Below are 20,824 nucleotides of genomic sequence, written 5' to 3'. Positions count from 1 at the left end.
GAATGGACAGGCTTGTATTGCCTAAGAAAATAACAGAAATAGCACAGGAACTCCAAAATGAAGGAGAATTTTGCAGCAGGAATGTGATGGTTAGCAAAGTCCTACTGGACCTCCTGTGCTGCAGTATCATCACGTGCTTGTCTTTGCTACGAGGTGTAGCTTGTGTGGGTGGGGGTGCCTTCAAACATAAATTACCAATAAACACGCATTGTATTTAATGTCAGGGAATTAATTGAGCTTTCCGGAATGAAAGCCTTTTGGCACAAAAATGATAAACCAAGGTTGACCTACCTGAATGGGTCCCACTGACATCAGCAGGTTTTTCAGTTGGACATCAGTAGTTGATGAAGAAAGCCCTTCAACTGACACAATACAGGGCTGAGGTTTGCACTCCACCACTCGCAGGTTCTGTTTATTTGGCATCAAGCGTCCTCGGCCCATCTGGCCTGCTACTCCTCTGCCTCTGCCATGCATAATGACCTGCCAACAACAAAAGTAACAGTATTTTGATTTACTTACCCACCGACTCTGCTTACTGCACTTGACAGAGGATATAAAAGTTGGCTATTTACTTGAAGATTTTAAGTTGATTTAAAACAGCTTGTTGCTGTTTGCTGATTTGAAAGGCTGCTTATTAACATATACAAACCCCTTTTAGCAGGATAACAAGTTATATATTGAGTTATATATACTGCATTCATCCTAGAAGCCTCAGCTCTAGCACAGATTGATCAATCAAGCAGCGGAAGACCTCAGACAAAAATATATAACCTAGTTTTCAACACTGATCACATCAGCAGCATGTGTTCAGCTCCCATATTTTGAATCTGGACAAAAAAATCCAACAGGTGATCCCTCTCCTTTTTCTATTCTTTACCTGCAGTTAAATTTAATGTATTCACAGGATCAGCAAACTGCTTGAAGCACCTTCAATCTCTACTGCTACCAACTCTTGGTCTGTTACCAGAATGGAGTTTTATTTGCAAATGCCTAAATAACTTTAAAGTAACTTTTTTCAAAGTTCCTCTCCCCTGTACTCTGGAGCAGGAAATGCATGGATTTGATTCTTGCAAATTAAATGTTGAACAGTTAGAGAGAGGAAAAATAACAATGAAACAGAGTAACAAACATTAAACAAAGTTAACACTTAACACTGAGTCAACATTCAACAGAGTTTCTTGATTCTCACGTGGAAACCCTACGATGGGTAATAACTTTTCACACCCTTCCACATCAGCAATGAAACTTTATCCTTACATGAAGCAGGGAGATTATGGCCAACAGTTCAAATCCAAGAACTAACTTAAAAACCAAAATCCCAGCCACTTCCAAGGAGTGTGCCAGCTTGCAAATGCAGAGAAGGCACACGCTGCTGACACCCTGACCCTTCCTGCCTCCTACCAGCGCATGATCAGTGCAAAAATCAAGTTACAAGATCACCAGCTGTTTTGAGTGATACCAACTTTGGGGATCCAGCAAAGAGCATCCTGAAACAGTTACCGTGTGCTCCTGCATATGCAGGAAACAGCCAAAATAAAAACTTAAGCACAATTTCAAAAAACCACTTGGTTTTAAAGCCAGAAAGCACATTGGATATCATCTCCCTCCAGTAGCTGTCTCAGGACACACGCACTTCCCCTGGGAGTGCTGAGCCGGCCAGAACGTCAGCAGATGAAGCAACCTGCAGGCACTGCCAGTCTGTGCTGGGTACAAACAAGTCTCTCTAGATTAAAAGCTTTATATGCAATTATGCATCTCGTGGGTCATGCAGCCCTGCGCTAGCAATTGACAAACAGAATGCTGGTTATTTATAGAGCAACACAGCTAGACAGTGAAACTTCTAGCAGCAATATGCATCTAAAAATCACCTTTTTAGGTTGATGGATTCCCTGGATGTTTTTGACTCCTTGAGGAGCTGGTGAATGGATCTGTGCCTGCTGCTGCTGTTGGTGCTGCTGCATTCCCTTTGTCAATGTGACCTTCCGCACTGGCTGCTGTTTCGGCTCCGGGGGTTGTTGAGGCCGCTGGGGTTGGCCCTCTGGGTGAAAAAAGCCAGCATCCTCTCCCCCCTGCTGAAATCAACAACACAACAGCAGCTCAGTGTCCAGGCACTGCACACCCTCGCCCTGAGCAGCCTCCTGCCACATTCCAGCTCACTCAGAGAGTATCCAGGGCTTTGCCTGCTAAAGCAAACTGGGGGCCGTGGCAGGCGCGTGCCAAGGCTCAGCCTGGAAATTACACTTCACCCTAAGATAAATCCATGCTAACTGAAGAACAGTTTACTTTGCTCAGGCTTTATTATAATTACAATGGTCAATCATGTCTTTTCATATACAAAGCAACAAGATGCTTTCAGTTCTCTTTCCAAATCATTCTTCCTTCCAGCTTACATGTGAACTATGGTGTGTGTTATTTATTACTTTTTTTTTTTTTTTTTAACATAAAGAGAGACATACACATTGCAGAAGAAGGAGCAAAGAACTGTGGAGGCTGGAAAAGTCAGGCAACTGCTTTGCTCATACTTAAACCTCCAACCTTCCTTTAGTTAAAAACTGGCATTTATTTTGAAGTGCATACTCATTCTGCCAACTTCTCCACCAGCAGCTTTTTAAGCAGTCCCCCTCCTCGGATACTATCTGTACTTGGAACAGTTCCTCAAGGTGTTTTTTTGTCTGCCTTATAAAGCTCTTATTATATATATTTGTAATCATAAGCACAGTGAAACACCATCTCAGGGTCTTTGTCTTTGACTAAGTCCCTAACCAACCTCTGGTAACCTGCAAAAGCTCTCAAATAGAAGGCATGTCTAAGGGAAAGAAGTAAAATACTATGAAATTACCTTTATTTACAGAGGGTTTTCTTTTCCCTTTCCCTAAATATTCACAAGCCAAAACTCCTTTTGCATCTGTAACATGTCACGAACCAGAGGTTTTCATGCTAACTGGCACATTTCTTGTGGGTAAGGAGACAAAACACAAGGGTGCAGAAGGAACACATTTATGGTCTAATAGCAAGATTATCTTCACTGAGAATACAAATTAGTACCTCTCTGCATTAAAGAAAAGCAAAAGAAACACTTAGTGAGGACTGGTTACTAAGCCTCAGCTAAGATTTGATAAGAAATAGTTTGTGGTATGTAAGCCAGTCTCATGTTTGCAAGTTCAGTTCACAATTTACACCTCTCAATTAAGGCCTCTGCATTATAAAGTATATGCAGGCTACAAGTTCTCAAGTACTTAAATCCCAGACAAATGAGATTCAAACCTCCTTGCACTACACCTCAAAAGCACAATCTGTCACAGGGAAAATCCTAAAGCTCATAATGGCATTTGCCCACAGTGTCCAAAACGAGAAAGCAACAGAAATCTGCATCTGTCTTTTCCACCCCTAATGACAAACAGGTTTTTTTCTCTGCTGAACTGAATGGCCCCAAGTCCTCATGGAAAACTTTATATATAAACCTTTTAGAGTAGCACTTAGTGAGAAATTATAAAGCTTTCCCTTCAGTTCTCTTCAATTTGTATTCAAAAGTACAAAAGCGAGAGCACTCCTGAAAAACCCAAACATATGCACAAAACCTTACCAGGTAAACAGCATTAAAACCTCCTCATTTTAGTATTAGTTCTGATATCAGCATCACCATAAGCCCTATGCCTTGATCAGATAATTTCTTTTATTCAAACCTACAGCAGCTGGAAGATGATTAAACTAAAAAGAACAAAAAAAATTCTAGGAGGAATTTAAATGCAGTAACTGGGATTTAAAATCTAATCTCTGCTAAATGCCTGCTGTGAGAACCATAAATATTTGCAACCATTTCTTTCCAAACCAAAAAACGATCCCAGCACATCGGAAGAGAATCTGAGAGCAAAGCCCTCAGGTACAAAACACATCGAACATGCTCATTACAGAAACTTCAAAAGCAAACAATCATTTCACATAAAAGTCTAGGATGGCCAACAACCACCCAATATTTAACTACCAAGCTCAATTATCACCAAATAAAACTGTATAAACTGAGCACAGAACTATAACAGAGTCAAAGGCATTAGCACACAACATTGGTTTGCACTGATGAAAAATCTGATGGGGTCTGTTCCCTGCTGGGGTCTCAAATGCCACCACTGGAGTTTGCTGCTACCACGATGCTTCTGCAAGAGTCTGAAAAGGTGGAAAGCTGTGGACTTTTTAATGAACTGATACATTTCAGAAATAAGAAAACCTACAGAAAACAATAAAGAAAGGGGATGGAACAAGCTTTGCTTGCTCCTGCAAAAAGAAGGAAAGGAAACTGAATCAAACCCTTTCTTCCCATTACTGCTCTGAACATTTACTGGTTTTGAGACAACTCGAAGGGGGCAAGCAGACATGAAACTGCAGCACTGCTTCTCAAGAGAGGTCCATGAGCCAGCAGTGTGGTGCTCAAGGCCTAACAGAGCTGAGCATGTCAGCAAGACATTAGTTCCTGTTACAGGCAGCCTGGCTTCAACTGAAGATAACACCTGGTGGTTTTCTTAAGAAAATAAAAACAAAACATGACTGCTAACTGACATGTGCCAACAGGCAAAACGACACAGAAGATGCATTTTAGCAGCAATTCCTTTTTCACTGCTTAAAGACATGACAGTGCAAGGACAAACACTTGTCTGAGCCAAAATGAGCAACCTATGTAGTACCATGTAGTGGCAAATTACTCTCACCACCACCATCATCCTTTAAACTACTGTCCAAGACAACAACAGGTGGTTCTTCCCGGTATGACAATGAAGAATCAAGTTGAGCAAAACACCTGAAAAGAGCTTTTTAACATCTGGACTTAAAGCTACAAACCCTCAGAACACTACTGACAGGTCACATGCTCATAGGAGAACACTGACATATTGGAGGAAAGGACATACAATTGTAAAGATGACTGTACATATGCTGACTCCTGATGTTCCCTCATGAGCTGTCCTATGAACTGGCACCAAAACACACAGCAAATTACAGGCAAGCAGGTAAGTCCACTGAAGCTGTACTGCAGCACCTACCCCAAATGACATCTAAATCACAGAAGCTAAATTGCTAACATCTCTTCTACTTAAAATGTCTCGGGTCTAGCTCATCTTAAATCAGCTTTTGCTTTTCCTAAAGACAATTTCTGTATTGTTAATTTTTCACCAGCTTACATCACTGCCCTCCTCACACTTAAATATGCAGCAACAGAGGGAGGTATTAAAATTTTAAGCCTTCTCATGTCAAAATACATTTTTATCTGTTGTCCTTCCTATGGCATTTTACAATGTACAGGGCTGCAGTAAATTTTTCAGAGATGCATCTATTCATCATCATGGCCTGTCATATCTAATTTGATGTACAAAATGCTGACCCTGGGTAGAATGCCTTGGAGTCCACCACAGAGACCTAGGATTGATTGATACAAGCTCTGATTTTATACTTCAACTTTCCTCTAAAGTCCTGTGCAGAAAAGGAATTTCCATTCTTTGTCTGCAAACCAATGAAGGAAGAATATTTTTCTCTTATTGTCTACTCCTTAATTTCTAGATTATAAATCATCCTGACTTTCGAGCTCTGAATTTCCAAGTTTTAAAAAAGGTCTGCCTTCCTAAGATCTTGCCAGGAAAGAGTTCTCTTGAAACAAACTTTCCATTATTCAATTAAAGCTGGAGTAATGAAAATGCCTTTTTTTAAGTTGCAGGAGTCCTGTTCAGGGGCAAGTATAAAAAGTATCTTTCAAATTTCAAGTAGTGAAAGATTGCATGCAGTGCCAAAATAATTTCAAAAACTGTGTGTATATAAACAAAGCTCAAAAGAGGTAAAAGGATTTGATTTACATGGTGAATGTTTTTCAAACCTCTGCTCTGGAAGAATCTGCAGTTTGACCTGAAACTAGACTAACAAAAAGAACTGATGCCATTCAATGGCCATGACTTTTAGAACCAATTCACTGATATCTATCAAAGCTGTTTTTCATCAGCCTCTCACTATACAGACCTATCTATAGTCAGTGCTGTGTTTTGAGCAACATTGAAAGAATTCTGTCAAATACGAGATCACAAATTCTAAAAGCAGAATTTTATGAAGGACTGCTTGAATTTAGCAAGCTGGAGCTCTGTCATAATCATTATGACAGTTTTATGATGAAGATGAAGTTTATTTGCCACCAACATTAGCAGGACAAATTTATTTATAACAAATGCTTTAAAATGTACTGATAAAAATGCCTATTGATACTGTCAGAGCTGCTTGCAATTTGACAGATCAAATCTTATTTTCATTCTTAAACCCCATGAAGGAATGGTATCACCAACTTGCATTCTGTAGTGAGCAAATTGATTAATCCCCCTCTATAGAAATCTCAACTCTTGATTACACCTATCAGACGTTAAGCAGCATTATTCTAGAGTGACAACACTTGATAAATTCCCAAACCATTTTTCTCAGCCTTTGTGGCCCTGCTAGCTTGTATTAACCCTGATGAAAAATTAATTTTCCTTATCTTCTGTTAAACCCCAAAATCCAAATCCACCAAACTGGCAACTCTTTCTGTAAAGGTATTATGAAAACCTCTAAAAGATTAATTGCATGTCTTCAGGTGACATTAAATTAATTTCTGTACTCGTGACAGACATTTGATACTCCGTACTGAGAGGACAGATAACATTGTCAGGATACACAGAAGGACAGTGCTGCAGTGTCCCAGGGCAGCCTCTTATGAATTCTCCTTTCGATAAGGCCATACTTCACTGTCATTGGCACTGTTAGTGATCTTGCAGCCCACAGACCTCACTGCACAGGTTTCTATTAACTACCACAATGCTGTGTCTATCCATGTAATCTTTGTAAAGCTAATGCAAAATCATCCAATAGCAAAGGGATGCGCATGCTGGATAAGGCACTTAAAAGGAATAAATAAACTCTGGTTGATTTGTGTAAAATACCACAGAGAAGCAAAATGTTGTAATCTTTTTTTGAGCTGCATTACAACACAAATTCTCTGTAACACGATGAAGACTTAAATCTGGCAGGGAAATCTCAGTCCAAAATGGTACTGTAATTGATTTCTTGTAAGAAAGAAGAAACCCCTCATCTGTTACCAGTTTAAGGCAGTATTTCTAGAAATTAGTACCTTTAAAGTATCGCAGTAGCTGGGTGAGGAAAACATCCTTTATGTTATTAAATTCATCTTTACTTTCAGGACAAGAGAAATTACTACTCGTCAGCTATATAGGTTTTCATAGGTAAACTTGTATTATACTGATACTGCAACTGACTGTAGTAAAAAGACAGAAATCTACACAGACAGCTGTGATCCCCACGTAACAAAGAAATGTAAAGCAAAAACCACACAGAACAACACTGATTTTCATCTAATACATGTGAGCATTTTTTCACCACAATTAGCAGAAATGCATATTAAAGGCAAACCCTAATAACGAGCTATTTCTCTCTGACTGGTGCTCCAAATGCTTTACCACTTTGATACAGCTGGCTGACAGACTGGGGAGCTGGGAATAGGAAGCCTAATCACTTGCCAAATATCCCACAACCGAGTGACATGACCAAGCACTGTTTCTGAACAGTTGACGATCTGTTTTCAATCTGTCAAATGCCAATGAGAAACACCTGGAGGCCTTTTTTTTTTTTAGGCCTTCTAGACCTTTAAAAGGTTCTTTTTTTTTTTTAAGAATAGCAGTAGTTAAGAAAACTGCTCTCCCACCAGGATAGAAAATGCCACTCTCTCAACAGACAACGCATCATTAACAACTGGTTTAAGATATATTAATGGTCTAGCTTTGACTCAAAGTACACATAGCAATAAGCTACATCAGACAACAAAAGTGATGAAACAGCCAAATCATTCCCAGTTCACACCAGAGAAAAACTACACTTCTGATGCTGGTCAGTGATTTAGGGCCTAAAATTTTTGTATAGGCTGAATTTAACCCAAGCAAGAGCACACAGACTAAGCAATAAGTAAATAAATAAAATGCAGAAACAATTCCCTTCGTGTGATAAAGACACTGCTACACTGCTTCAGTGAGCCATGATGTGATGAGTATCTTCTACGCCTAATGGTGTATGAAAAGTCAGAACTGCAAGAAGAAAATGTCTTATAGAAAAAAGCAGCTAATTCCATTTAATCCTATGTACTAACACAACTCTTAACTTAACTATCTCCTCATCTGCCTGAAAGGAGAACTAAGGCATGGAAAAGGACTGGCCAAACAGAGTCCCAGCCATACCCATGCTGCATGAAGTTTCACTGGGAGTGACAAAAGCACAGCTTGAATCACACTGAATCAGTGTTGAATCACAACCACCCACCAGCTTATTATGGAAAAAAAATTTATAAAAACTATGTGTCAAAGCTACAGCAAAATCAAGCTTCTGGAATGAACATGTCTAATACTCTCAGAAATACCTTCATTTTTATGTGTCGTCTGCAAAATATGTAACGCATATAAACAATGTTTTGAGCAAAGGTGCCTGGTTTGCTTTTCAGTTGGCAGCTTAAGAGGTTTTTTTGTACAGTGAATTTTAGCAAAGACTGGACATGCAGAGAATCACCAAGAGAAAAAGCTCCTGTTGGAAAATCTCAGCAATTCAAAACTTCGGATGGCCCAAAGCTCCTGGAGGAACACTTCCCAGCTGGACACCAGCTATGGCACAGAAAGCCACTACTGGATATCAAAGACCTGTACAACTAGAATTTCCCTTCTTATGCCATGTCAGGTCTTTCTAGTTCATGTTCCTTGAACCTTAAAACTACTGGCAAGTCAAATCCCTCTTGTGTCCTGCCTGAAGCTCCTGCTAAGTCTTGATAAAGACAATCCCCATTCCCTCCCTCCCCAAACACTCCTGACTCAAGAGCCAAACCTCCACACCAAAGGTCTAGTCCAAGTGGTCCAACGTTTTAACAGAGGGATGTGACTTCCCAGACTACTCAACTGTACAAATCTGCAAGCTTGCCTCCCTAGTTAAGAGACTGCATTTTCATATGAAAACTGACTCTCTCTGCAAAGCACTTTAGTGGTGTCACAGCTGTCTTTATCAGGAAACTGAGCTCCAAGATCCTCTGTAACACCAACATTGTACAGATATGAATTCTGCACTGTAACATTTACAACGGCAGAGAAACTCTCCTTTGAGACTTAACAAGAGTGACAAGTAACAAACGCTCTGCTTTCTAGATGTTCAGGAGCAAGCTGCACTCTTCTTCAACATACAATTTAAAAGTCTCCTGAGGAAAAGGAGAAACCTGTTCTGCAGTCTACAGTAGAAAATGCTTTACTGCACTTTAGATCCAAGCTACCCATAGCAAAGTCAAATTCAGTTTAGGTAAAGATCTCTTCCCTCTTTCAACCACTTTATTAGAAGCGCATAAAATGTATTATCTGTATCTGGTTTGGTTGTCACCTTAAGTCTCACTTGCTAAGTGTGTCCACACACACCCTTAATATTTCCTTTTCCCAGTAACCAAATATGCCCTAAGAGTACAACACAGTCCACCTCCTGACCCCCAATCCATTAAATACTCTGTCTCTATAGGGACCATCCTCACTGAAGGTCTGGGGGACAGGGTTTATTCTCATTTTCAAATGTTCTTGCCATGGGCAGGGACACCTTCCACTAGACCAGGTTGGTCAAAGCCCCATCCAACCTGGCCTTCAACACTTTCAGGGTTGGGGCACCCACAGCTTCTCTGGGGACCCTGTTCCATTTCCTCACCATGCTCATAGGAGAGAATTTCTTTCTAATATCCAATATAAATCTACCCTTCTTCGATGTGAAGTCATTCCTCCTTGTCCTATCACTCCATGGCCTTGTAAAAAGTCCCTCTTCAGCTCTCTTGTAGCCCCTTTAGGAACTGGAAGGTTCTATAAGGTCTCCTTGGAGCCTTCTCTTATCCAGGCTGAACAGCTCCAACTTTCTCAGTCTGTCATCAGAGGGGAGGTGCTCCAGTGCCCTTACCAATTTTGTGGCTCCTGGACACTTTTCAACAGTTTCTTACAACTAAGAAATGAATGTCCATTTGTGAAATATTTCCAGAGCGAAATCTTGCAGGCTGTGGCAGACAGAGTCCTTCTTCAACAGCATTTACATCAGTCAGAGGTCTTGCCCATTTTGCCATGGTATCTGGGCATAGATATGGTTTCTGCAGCTCGCTCAGCCCACTCCTAGGTGGGCGTTATCCATGCCTCCTTCAAACAGTGGGATACAAAAACACCAATGCCATTCTCCCATTTCTTAAAAAGTTATGGAACTATATAGAGCAGGGGTTCCTTTGTCAAGGGTTGGGGGAAAGGGCTCCCTCATAAACTTCTCACACAAATGCCACAACTCTCAGTGTTTACAATTCCTGACATTTAGATGAAAGGGGCTAAAAAGAGCTTTCAAGTCAAATATTTTTAATTAAACTTGAACACATACATGCAAGTAGAAACAAGTACAAACATTAAGCAAAGTTGGTTGATACGGTTACATTATCAAACAAGAATCATCTCAATCAGTATCTTTTTTCCATATTTAGAACTCCATGTTCATCTCACACTTCTCAGTTACTTCAAATATGAACGAAGTTGTCCATCTTCCATTTCCATTTTGTTTTTGCAATCCAAGGACGTTTTTTGTGACAGGCTTTTCAAACAAAAGAACTTGCCAGCTCTTTTTTCAAGCTCTTCATATGAAGCATTTCAGGTTTTCAGGAATTAGGATCACTTGTAAGATACTGCTTGTAATGCAACAGGGAACACCAAGATTTTTATGTATTTTTATGTAGAAATGTATTTATGAAAAAACCCTCATTGTGCAGCCTTCCACAGAGACAAAGATTGGTGTGTTCTTGGTGCAGCATAAGAACCAGCATTTTCAGGCCTTTGGGACAGACACACAGCTCTCTGAGCATGGCAGGACATTTTCTGGCTAGAGAGAAATCATCCAACAACAACATAAGATGACAATGATACAGAGAGTTTAAGATATTGTAGTTTCCCACAGAACCTCCAATTAAACAGAAAACATGTTCAGCATGTATTTCATATGATTGTAAGATATCTAAGGTTATAGCTGGTACAAACCTGTTCTTCCAGGACTAAAACAACTCTGGATATACTGACGTAAGGAGTTCAATTGCATTTGGTACTAGAACTATTAACAGAAAGATTGATCACAGAGCGCCCAAAGAGCACCACGAACAGCCAAAGTGTTAGAAAACATGACTCATCAAGAGAGAATGAAAGATATGAGAGCTCAGAAACAGTTAAGATATCTTTAAGAAGAGAGACAGGCACAAAGAGAGAGAAATTCTTCCCCATGTCTCTTCAAGTATAATACAAATAGTCAGAGATTCAAAATTACAGCCAGAAAATGTGATTTGGCCACTAAGAAAATTCTCCTAAATATACACATGTGATACTGGAATAGATGACCTAGGAAATCTGCAAAAATGAGATCTCAGAAAAAGGCTGAACAAATCTGTCAGGAATACTACTGAGTTTACCCCCCTGCCCCCTTCAAGACAAATTATTTCAACAGTCTTTTCACCCTTATTTTCTATAATTTTATGATCAAATTTTGAAGTGATTTATTAGAGTCTTTCTTTCCTACACTCTCATTGACTTTATACTTACAAGTAACTTTACCATTGACTTCAGGCTCCTCAGCAAGCCAGGCAAGTCTCAGATGTTTTATTAGTAAAATTTACAAGTATGAATACTCAGTGAATACACTGAGCTCTTGTATCTGAAAAGGACAGCTCTGAGGAAATGCCACACAAAACAAAGCACACAGGATACATCAAAAGATATCTGGGCCTCCTTGGAAAAATAAAACCAAGAACAAAACCAAAAACAAACCAACAAAAAATCCCTAAAATCCCCCCAAACCATCCCTCCCCCCGAAAAAAAAGCCCCAATCCAAAACCAAACCAGCAGCAAAAAAATTCCAAGTCCATGTGATAAAACACTGTCTCATTTTCCAGGAACATAACATTTAAAGGCATAATTAAAATGGAAAGATATTCACTTTACTGCCATTCCTGCATCATTTATATGTATATTAAAGAGGGATGGGAAAATCAGTATTGGGGGGAGGTGAAGGGTGGGATTTGTTTTAAAAAAAAAAAAGTATCAACAGACAAAATCATTACTGACAGTACCTAACATGTCACACATGTTGGTACACAGACTTAGTCTGACATACTGGAAATGCTGAATCATTTTCTACTTTCATTTTCCTGAAGCATAAGAAGTCATAAATTAAGGCATCTTATGCATCAGGAAAACTGAACAAGTTAAAATATTCCTGGAATTTACATCGCAATTCTTACAATTCCAAAAGTAAAATCCTCTCACAAAATGAAAGACCATTTTATCTTCTAAGGACCCAAGCGGTATTTCCACCTGAAGGTCGGAGATCTTCGGCAGCACTGCTGTGTCCAGCAGCACAAACAGACAAAACTCAGCCTGGTAAACTTGAGCCTGCCCTCAAGAGAAGAAGCCATTCTCTTCTGACAGTATCTGTACTCCAGAGTTCTCACCAACACACCATACTCCTTAACTGGTACACAAAAACCATCACCAGCAACACAGAACCACTGAATCCTGGTTCTACAGATGGTCCTACTAAATTAGTAAAAGTCCTTGTTACCAGTTTCTGGTTTAGGCCAATTTGGTCTAGAGTTAGTACAGTTCTGGACTCGAGCAGCTCCTTCAGCTAAGAGCTCTCCAGTGGTGCAACAGGAGGGACTTGCCAGGCCTTCACTTGAACCCAGTGAGCTCCAAAACGGAACCTGCATTGTGTCTAATCGTGAGCCACCTCACTTGTACAAGTGTATTCAAACCACCTCTGCACAAAAGGGCCCAAGAAAGGAAAAGGCTACAAGGGATTATATGGAGAGCAAAGGCAGGGATGCTTAGCTGCAGGACAGAACCAGCGCATACAGGTAAGGGATACCAGCAACCACTTTGCCAAAGGCAGGGAATTAGAGGAAGCACTATTACATGCCAAGGAGAATGGCTAGGGAAAATGAGATTTGGCTTTTGCTTTATATTTAGTGCTCAGGCAAAAGTTGCAAAAATAAATAAAGCATGTGGCAGGACAAAAGCAGTGGAAACTAAATATTATCTCCAGTCGTGCTAGTATTCGGAGTCCAAGCACCTTTTAACCCTTCCTTTAAATCCTGTCAAAAATGGACTAGAAGATTGTCTGCCCTGCTGCTCAGTGTTTATTTTTTTCCTTGTGTGGTCAAATAAAGTCACAGATTCAGCTTGTCACTAACTGATTAAAAATTAATCAACTATCTTGATCAGTGTTAACAGCTGATTGCAATGCTTGCTTTCGCTCTCCACAGTTGGAAGGAAACTTAAAATGCCCATGGCAACATGAAAACTGACAAAGGCTACACGTAAAGAACCTGCTTCACCTTGCTGAAACCTCAGTATCTGAAAGTTAAGGAGGACAGAGTAAATCTGCTTCTGTGCACAATGAAAGAGGAGTTACACATGCATTTAATGAAGCTCATTGCTCTTGCTTACCATGAGATTTATCTGAAACAAATAATTTATGGTCTTCTGAAACAGAGCACTGTGATAAAACTATTTCATTGTGAATGCTACTGTGGGCATTGATAACTATTTGTTACGAGGAGCTGCATACAGTTGTGACTGGCATTGTTTTGTTCCACCACACAATAAAAGAAGTTGTGCATGACTCCTTTATTCACTTCTGCATTAATCACAAACCTGTCATACCTCTTGCAGGCCACTGGGATTCCTGCAGACATACTTATATATAAATATTTTTAGCTCAACAGAATTAACTTCTTTCAGCTTTCTGTACTTTATTCTTCTGTACTTAAGTTACCATGTCTGAGGAATTAGAGCTGACAACAACGTGACGTGCAGGATGTCTGTGTAGTCAATAATGCCCTGTATGTTAATATTTGGAAAGACCACACAGTCATCATGCAATTCACAGTTCTGAGTGTATTTAAGTTTTATGAGCTGTAGAAAAAAGTTAATAAAAACTAGTTAAGATTCTGGCATTTAAACTTCCTCCCCATTTCTACAGAGTAAAGCCTACCCTCCAAGCCCTTGTTCAGTCCGTTACACACTGTTTTGTTTTCCCAAATAATGCTACAAATAATTTAAAAGCATTCTTCCAGAAAAACACCTCCAATGTGCTGCTACATCACATCATTCTCTCCTTCTCAGCATAAACCCAAGGACAGACTTCACTCACTGACAACATGATCTCAGTATGTCCCCTCATCTTAGTTTCTTTAGAGCCCTAACAAATTAACTTGTCTTTTCATTAAGACAGAAGAAATTTGATCAAGAGACTTTCTAACCAAAACCCCAGATTTTAAATAGTCACACTGTCCTCAAGACGATCATTGTGAGTCCTCCACACTAGTGCTCAAGGGACATACTGCAGATAAAAGACCCCTCATCAAGAGATAAGGAAATCTCATTTAGATGCAGAAGTGAAATGGTAATGTTTTAAACCCAGCCTCTAACAGAAAACATTCCCCTCCAACATACTGCTAAAATTAGTTTCATAACATGCTTCCCAAGAAAATAAAAAGAATCTTCCCTTGAGTACAGAATCACACACATCTGCACACAACTAAGCTAGGTGGCTTCACCTACCAAATAAGAAGGTCCTTTTTAACCAAACCTTAATTAAATACAGCCACCCAAACCCTTTTCGCTGAGCAATTATCAGACCTATCAGCCTTAAGCAAAAGGAACTCAACTGAGCTTTCAGATTTCAGTCTCCAAGTTACAACTTAAAAGAAAGGAGTATTTCTATGTGATTTCATTGGTAACTGCCTGGCAGTAAAGTATTACAGGAAGCACTAATTTTTTAATAACTGCTAATAAATTACAGTTCTGAAAATATAATATATGGACTATTAGGTGTGCTAAACCTGTTACTTTCCTCACCAGCTCAGGCCCATTTTTTATTTTGGCGTTACACAGAGTCAAACACACAGAAACAAACCACGAGGAGACACAGAGATGAGATGAGCCTTGTAAACTTACCCCTCCTGACAACTTAATCACCCTGACTTTGCTGCCGACATGGGGCCCATCACTACCACTGTTTGTCCGCTGCATGACAGTCCTTTTCACCCCTGGCTTCTGCTCCTGGGGCCTCGCAGGGACGGAGGCCACTCGAGCCGCCTGTGGCGTGGGCAGCGCCGCTGCAGCAGGTTTGGTCTGTAACACTTTCTGTGGCGCCTGAGGCTGACTCGCAGGAACTGTTCTAGTTTGCCTCAGCTGCTTCACTGGCTTCATCTGCTGTCCTTGGTACTGCCCATCCCCTGCACCCTGGGGGAAATCTGTGGGTTTGGGGTGGATGTTTGCAACTACCGCGTCTTGCTTTCTAACAAGGAGTCTGTTTTTCACGTTGTGCCTGGTCTGCAAGCCGGAGTGGGGGATGTAGGGGCTGCCATTGGTGGGGAACTCGGAGGAGTCCTCCTCGTGCTGCATGTAGGACTGCTGGGAACAAGGCTGCTGCTGCTGCTGCTGCTGCGCAAGTCTCTCCAGCAACTCTCTCTTCCTGGCCCCAGCCTGCTGCTGCCGTCTCAGCTCCTTCTGCTTCAGGATCTCCTCTCTCAGGCGCTTCTGCTCTTCTATCTTCAAACGATACAACCGAGTTTCTTCATCTTCGTCTGGATACTACAAAGGAAAATACAAATGAATTTATAAAATCCTAAAAAAATGCCCAGCTTGGTCAAAACAACAAGAAATTGTTTCAGATGTTGTAAAGCTGTAACTCTGAAGAGCTTTTTAAATTTTCCCTGATACCAAAGCAAGGCTATTAGTGGAGTGTATCTGCTGCTAAGGTTTATTTGCTATTCATTACAGACAAACAGCTCAGATCTGGCTTAGGACTCAGATATACTACTTCCTAGACAGAAAAGCTTTAATACCACTTGAGAAATCTGATCAGAATACTTAAAAAAAATAATAATAATAAAAAAAGTTTTACAAATTGGAACTAATTTAAAAGTTTCCAAAACCAATTAAACTATTAATATAATTCGAGATATCAAAATATGTTTCAAATAGAAGGTAACAATACAGAGGCAACCCACTGTCACACAGGTTTTATCTTGCTCTTTTCTGACAAAGTAACAAAAGGTAGGGTGGTAAATGACCTGAAAGGCCCTGATTAGAACTATTGATTTTTCTCACAGAATTTTCAGCCTGATCTCAAACTCATTTGTCACACAATAATTGGTTATAATGAACAGCACAAGTCAATCTCTCTGACCTTGAACTCATGCACTCTCTTCAGAATCAAAATGTTGCCAAATGCAGTGTTGGAATATTAATGGTATATAGAGAAAGCCTTTAATATTCCAGCCCTGGGCCCCTCTGAAAGTACTGCACACCATCAAATAACCTTTCTAAAGATTCCTCAACTCTGGCAGAACAGGTTCTATGAAAAGCTGTATAAAAATGGACAAGAATCAAGGAAATGCAGATTCTCGACATCCTGGAAAAGAAATCAAATGCTTCTTGCAATAAAATCACATATATTTTTCAATATTAGGAAAGGTACTTTTTAATTATATTACTTCTCTCTTTTCAACCACTTCAAATATTAAGTTAGACTTATAGAGAATGCTTACAAATGGTAATGAGCGCAACATTCTACTCAAGATGTATTAATCACCCCTAACAACAGCCTCTCTCTCTTCACATGCTGGTAAATGAATGCATAAAGAGTGTTAAAATATTTCTCAAAACCTGGGAATCTGTGATGAACCTTTATGTATCTTGCAGCAACTCAGTGCAAACTGTTGTCAACACAACTGCCATTTATTGAGCATATGTGACCCAAATCTGTGACCTGAAGTTTTTGGTTTTGCTTTTTTTAATATTCAAGTGCTTTTAGTCCTGGTGCACCCTAGAATCCTCCCCAACCCAAGACAAAACCCAGCAGAACAGATTCAGCCGTAATATTGGTTTATGGATGTGAAAGCCCAGATTTGCACTCACAGCACCCAGATGCACAAATCCTCAATGCTTATTTCCTTCAGCTGTAGCTGCTTCTTCCCTGAACAGGTATTGACTGGGATTATTCTCACAGTTACTAAAAAACAGCTCATTGTCTCAGATTAGAAGTCTAATTAGAAGCCTAAACAATGGCTAAATAAGACTAACCAAATTGCATTTTTTACGATTTGTATTTATTTTTTAAGTATGGGTTGTAGTTCAGGGATGAGGTCTAACACAGTCCTTTGCATGAGAATGCTACATTTACCCAGAAGTTCTTATCTTTATCTATACTGTGTGGAACATGATGGTGGTGATTAATAATCACTGCGACAACTAAATTAGATGTCTGTGTTGATGAGAAACATACCCAAATATTTCATCTTATATTGACAACTAGAGATGCTGAATTGTAGAAAAAAATATAGAAAATGACCCTTATGAAATACAGGGAAAGATTAAGACCCTTAAGAATAGCTTGCAAAGGATGAGAAAACAGGTAAACTCCAGCTAGGATCTGCTGTTATGCAGATCCTGATGCAATTAATAAAATTTTCAGTCATTTTCAGAGACACTAAGTATCACAGTTACTGAAATTGTCCAAAGAGAAAACTTGCTTCACTTAATGAATTAGTTTATTCACGCACTTTGGTTTAGATCATAATATTCTACAATTTATCTTAACAAGCCTGACAGATGCCATGAGCCAATACCAAGTTCACTTTTGGAGGCAGCTGTGTGATTTTTTTTTTTTCCCCCTTACGTTCAACTGGAACACTGCAGCACAAATCTGCAGGCGACCACTTCTACCAGTGCCCCTTATTATCAAGGATTTGCCTGCTCATTCTATCACCTAACAAGTTCTGAAGGCCTTGGGAGACGTAGATCACAATGTGGTAAGCTCAGAACACCAACTCAAAGGTTACACACAGCAGCAGAGAGATGTGTACTTGCAGCACACTTAAATGAGTCCTGCCAGCAGACAAGGAATGAACATCCTGAGGGACTCTAATACATCCCTGCAACAGCCCTTGGACAGATACACTAATTCCAACTATGCCAGAATTAAACACAGAAAAGATGACTGACAAACTCTATTACCAACACACTTGCAGTTAGAAGAATGCTTAGCAGAATATTCACTGTCAGAATATTCAGGCAACTTGATCTCAAATATAATCCGTAACCTTCCTTTCTGAAACTCAACTCAAGAAATTAGCAATGATCCTAGGAAGTCAGTCCCTTCTTAAAGGGTAAGCTTGAAAATCAAGGGCCAAGAGCCCTGAGGTTATATGACAACTGCAGATCAGTCTGTCAACAGGCTAGAGGTAGACCCATAAGCAAGTTACTACTACTGTTAAATTCTAAACAAAAATACCCTTGCAGCTAGAGGAAGATAATATAAAGGCCCTGTGATGATTAACAAAATATCTGCATTAGAAGTCAGGTTTAACTCAATTTAGTTGTACAATGACCCAACAGTACAGACTGAGAAGGACAGCAAACTCCTTACCAGGATGAAACAGGGGCAAGTAAATCCCCTTCTCCTCAGCTTTAAGAGCACCTTATATACACCACCCTAGAGAGTGGGGATATATATGTGACGTATAGTACATATAATGACCTACAGTATGTAATGAGGACATTCAGCATATGGAACAGGCAAGACAGGATCAAGATGAACACAGGACAATGCCTACTGCTAATGATTTTCATCCCATTAGTTTAATAAGCCCCGTATAGATTTCTCCAACAAACAACAGGATTGCCAAGGAAAAAAAAAAAAGGCAAGGCAAGCAAGCATTGTGCCTACAGAATCAACTGGGAGAAAGTACATCCTTCAAAGTTCAAACCATTATAATTTTCACATCCTGTGTCTGGAAGCAACATTATCTGTAGGTGAAAAAGCAGAAAAACATGGAGCAGCCTTTTCCCTAGATAAACTATTAATCTTCAAATGTTTTGGGTAGAAAACTTCACAACATGAAGAAATGGTGCATCATGCAAGTACATGGCTCCTCCTTTTACAGGAGGCTAGAGAATACAAAAGGCCAGAGATGCACTTGGTTCTGTGGGGGTGGCTTTTTTTGTGCCAGGTTTTGAGAGTTTGTTTTCTTTTTCTTTTTTTTTTTTCAAGTGGAAATTCTCATCCATCTTTGAACAGCTTGAACACAATGCATTTCACTGAGATTTGAAGGCAGACTGAGCCTTAGCTGTAGGTTTCTCTTCTGCCTTAAGGTCCAAGGCAGCTTTGATGGAAAGCACCAAAAGAAAACGTTACAGGCTGCTTTTCTGAATCCAGCTGAAGGGCACCAGCAAGAGAAGCAGCAGTCTCACATCCTTCTTCTGGGGAACCTAGAATGGCACTGTGGACTTAGGAAAAGACAGCAAAGACACACTCTAAAACAAGGGATTAAACTTTCCATTGAAATTTTAGTCCTAGTATCAGTAGCTTGCTTTTTGTATAGTGAATTAAAAAGAAAATTTAAAACCCCACGTTTTTTCAGAGGTCTGCAGCATTAATTGCCAATTAATAGAACTAAATGCTGAGTCATAAGAACCAGACACTGTTAATGTTCTGGTTGGCTCCCAAGGAACAAAAAAGGAATCATGCAATCAGGCTCACTTGTGTGTCTCAGTAAAATGGGTGCAAGAACAGAGCACTCAAAATGGTTTGATCTGTGGCATAAACACAGATCTATTCAGCAGGCTTGCCTTTATTTTTTTATGCTGTAACATTAAAAACATAAGAGACTAGAATAATTCGTCCAAAAATTTATGCCAAGTGTTTGCAAAAGGTACAGCCAGAGCCAAATTGCATCCTTTAGCTGCTTGTGTTCAAACCCACAAAGTATCTGAATTAAAGGGTACCTACATATACACACACTGTACATTTCACATTGCTGATAACATCAGCTCCTGAACCTGAGGAAGGTATGAGACACCCTACAAAGCACAGGTGCTGTACATCTTGGACAAACAGGGAGAGACTAAAGAACAAGGCTACAAGTTACTCCAAGAAACACACTGCCCTCTTGCCAACTTCCAATTGGAAAAAAACCCCAAAACTTGTGATAAGACTCTTCTAAGCACAAGACAGGAGGTACCATTACAAAATTTTGGAAGACAAGCTATCTCAAATGGAGAAAAATCAAATTGAGTCATTTTCAATTTTTCAGGTAGCCTAATTCCAAAAAGATAAAAATATTCAGATACATTTGATCTAGTAATTTAATGCAGCAACTCTTTTCTATATTGCAAGCCTTGTTAAAAAAGACAGCAACATAAAATCTAGCAACTAAATTTTACAATTTACTGGATTTGGAAAAATGGTATATGAAGGTTTTCTTTCAAGTACATCAAGGACATTAATCCCAATGTAAGTACTAACATCAGCACACCTATGATTATGAAGTGCTCTACTAATTTCCTTCCTGTTCCGAGCTCCAATATCCATTTCCCCTAAAGATATATCACCTTTCTCCATTCTCCCTCTTTAACCTCAAAAATGCTTAATACTGCCTTAATTCCTCTTATCCTAAGCTGACTTCAACAGGAGCAGCATTAGGCCCACATCATCCAGACTTTCCTATTTCAATGACAAAATGATCTTTCAGACTGAGGATATACAAGTTTAAATCCTGGGGAGTAAGAGCTATTCTGAACAGGCATTTAAGGTCAGTATTTTGCAGCCTCACAGGAACAGGAACACAAGCATTCCATTAATACACAGTTTTTAATCTTCTAGTCACTCATGTTGCAAATCTTTCAGATATCTATATTTAGGGTGAGCAAAACTTCTAACAGCC

At 39.7% G+C, this 20,824-nt stretch overlaps 1 protein-coding gene across 5 annotated transcripts in view; it reads right to left on the bottom strand.

Annotated features, from left to right (window-relative positions):
• RBM33 (RNA binding motif protein 33) overlaps positions 1-20,824 on the bottom strand; it is a 101,446-nt gene that overhangs the window by 18,593 nt on the left and 62,029 nt on the right. For 2 of the 5 annotated variants that reach the window (XM_032099088.1, XM_032099106.1), the window contains exons 15-17: positions 15,051-15,689; positions 1,869-2,072; positions 292-480 (exon numbers count right to left, since the gene is read on the bottom strand). In XM_032099088.1, the coding sequence (XP_031954979.1) occupies positions 292-480; positions 1,869-2,072; positions 15,051-15,689 (1,032 nt within the window). Of the gene's footprint in view, positions 1-291; positions 481-1,868; positions 2,073-10,395; positions 10,927-15,050; positions 15,690-20,824 lie in introns of those variants that run through there. The other 3 variants (XM_032099097.1, XM_032099114.1, XM_032099120.1) reach the window with 3 other exon arrangements.

Source organism: Corvus moneduloides, chromosome 1, assembly GCF_009650955.1.
Source record: "Corvus moneduloides isolate bCorMon1 chromosome 1, bCorMon1.pri, whole genome shotgun sequence".
In the NCBI taxonomy this organism is placed as follows: Eukaryota; Metazoa; Chordata; class Aves; order Passeriformes; family Corvidae; genus Corvus; species Corvus moneduloides.
The sequence above is the reverse complement of the archived record's forward strand: the minus strand, read 5'-3'. Positions and strand labels throughout refer to the sequence as shown.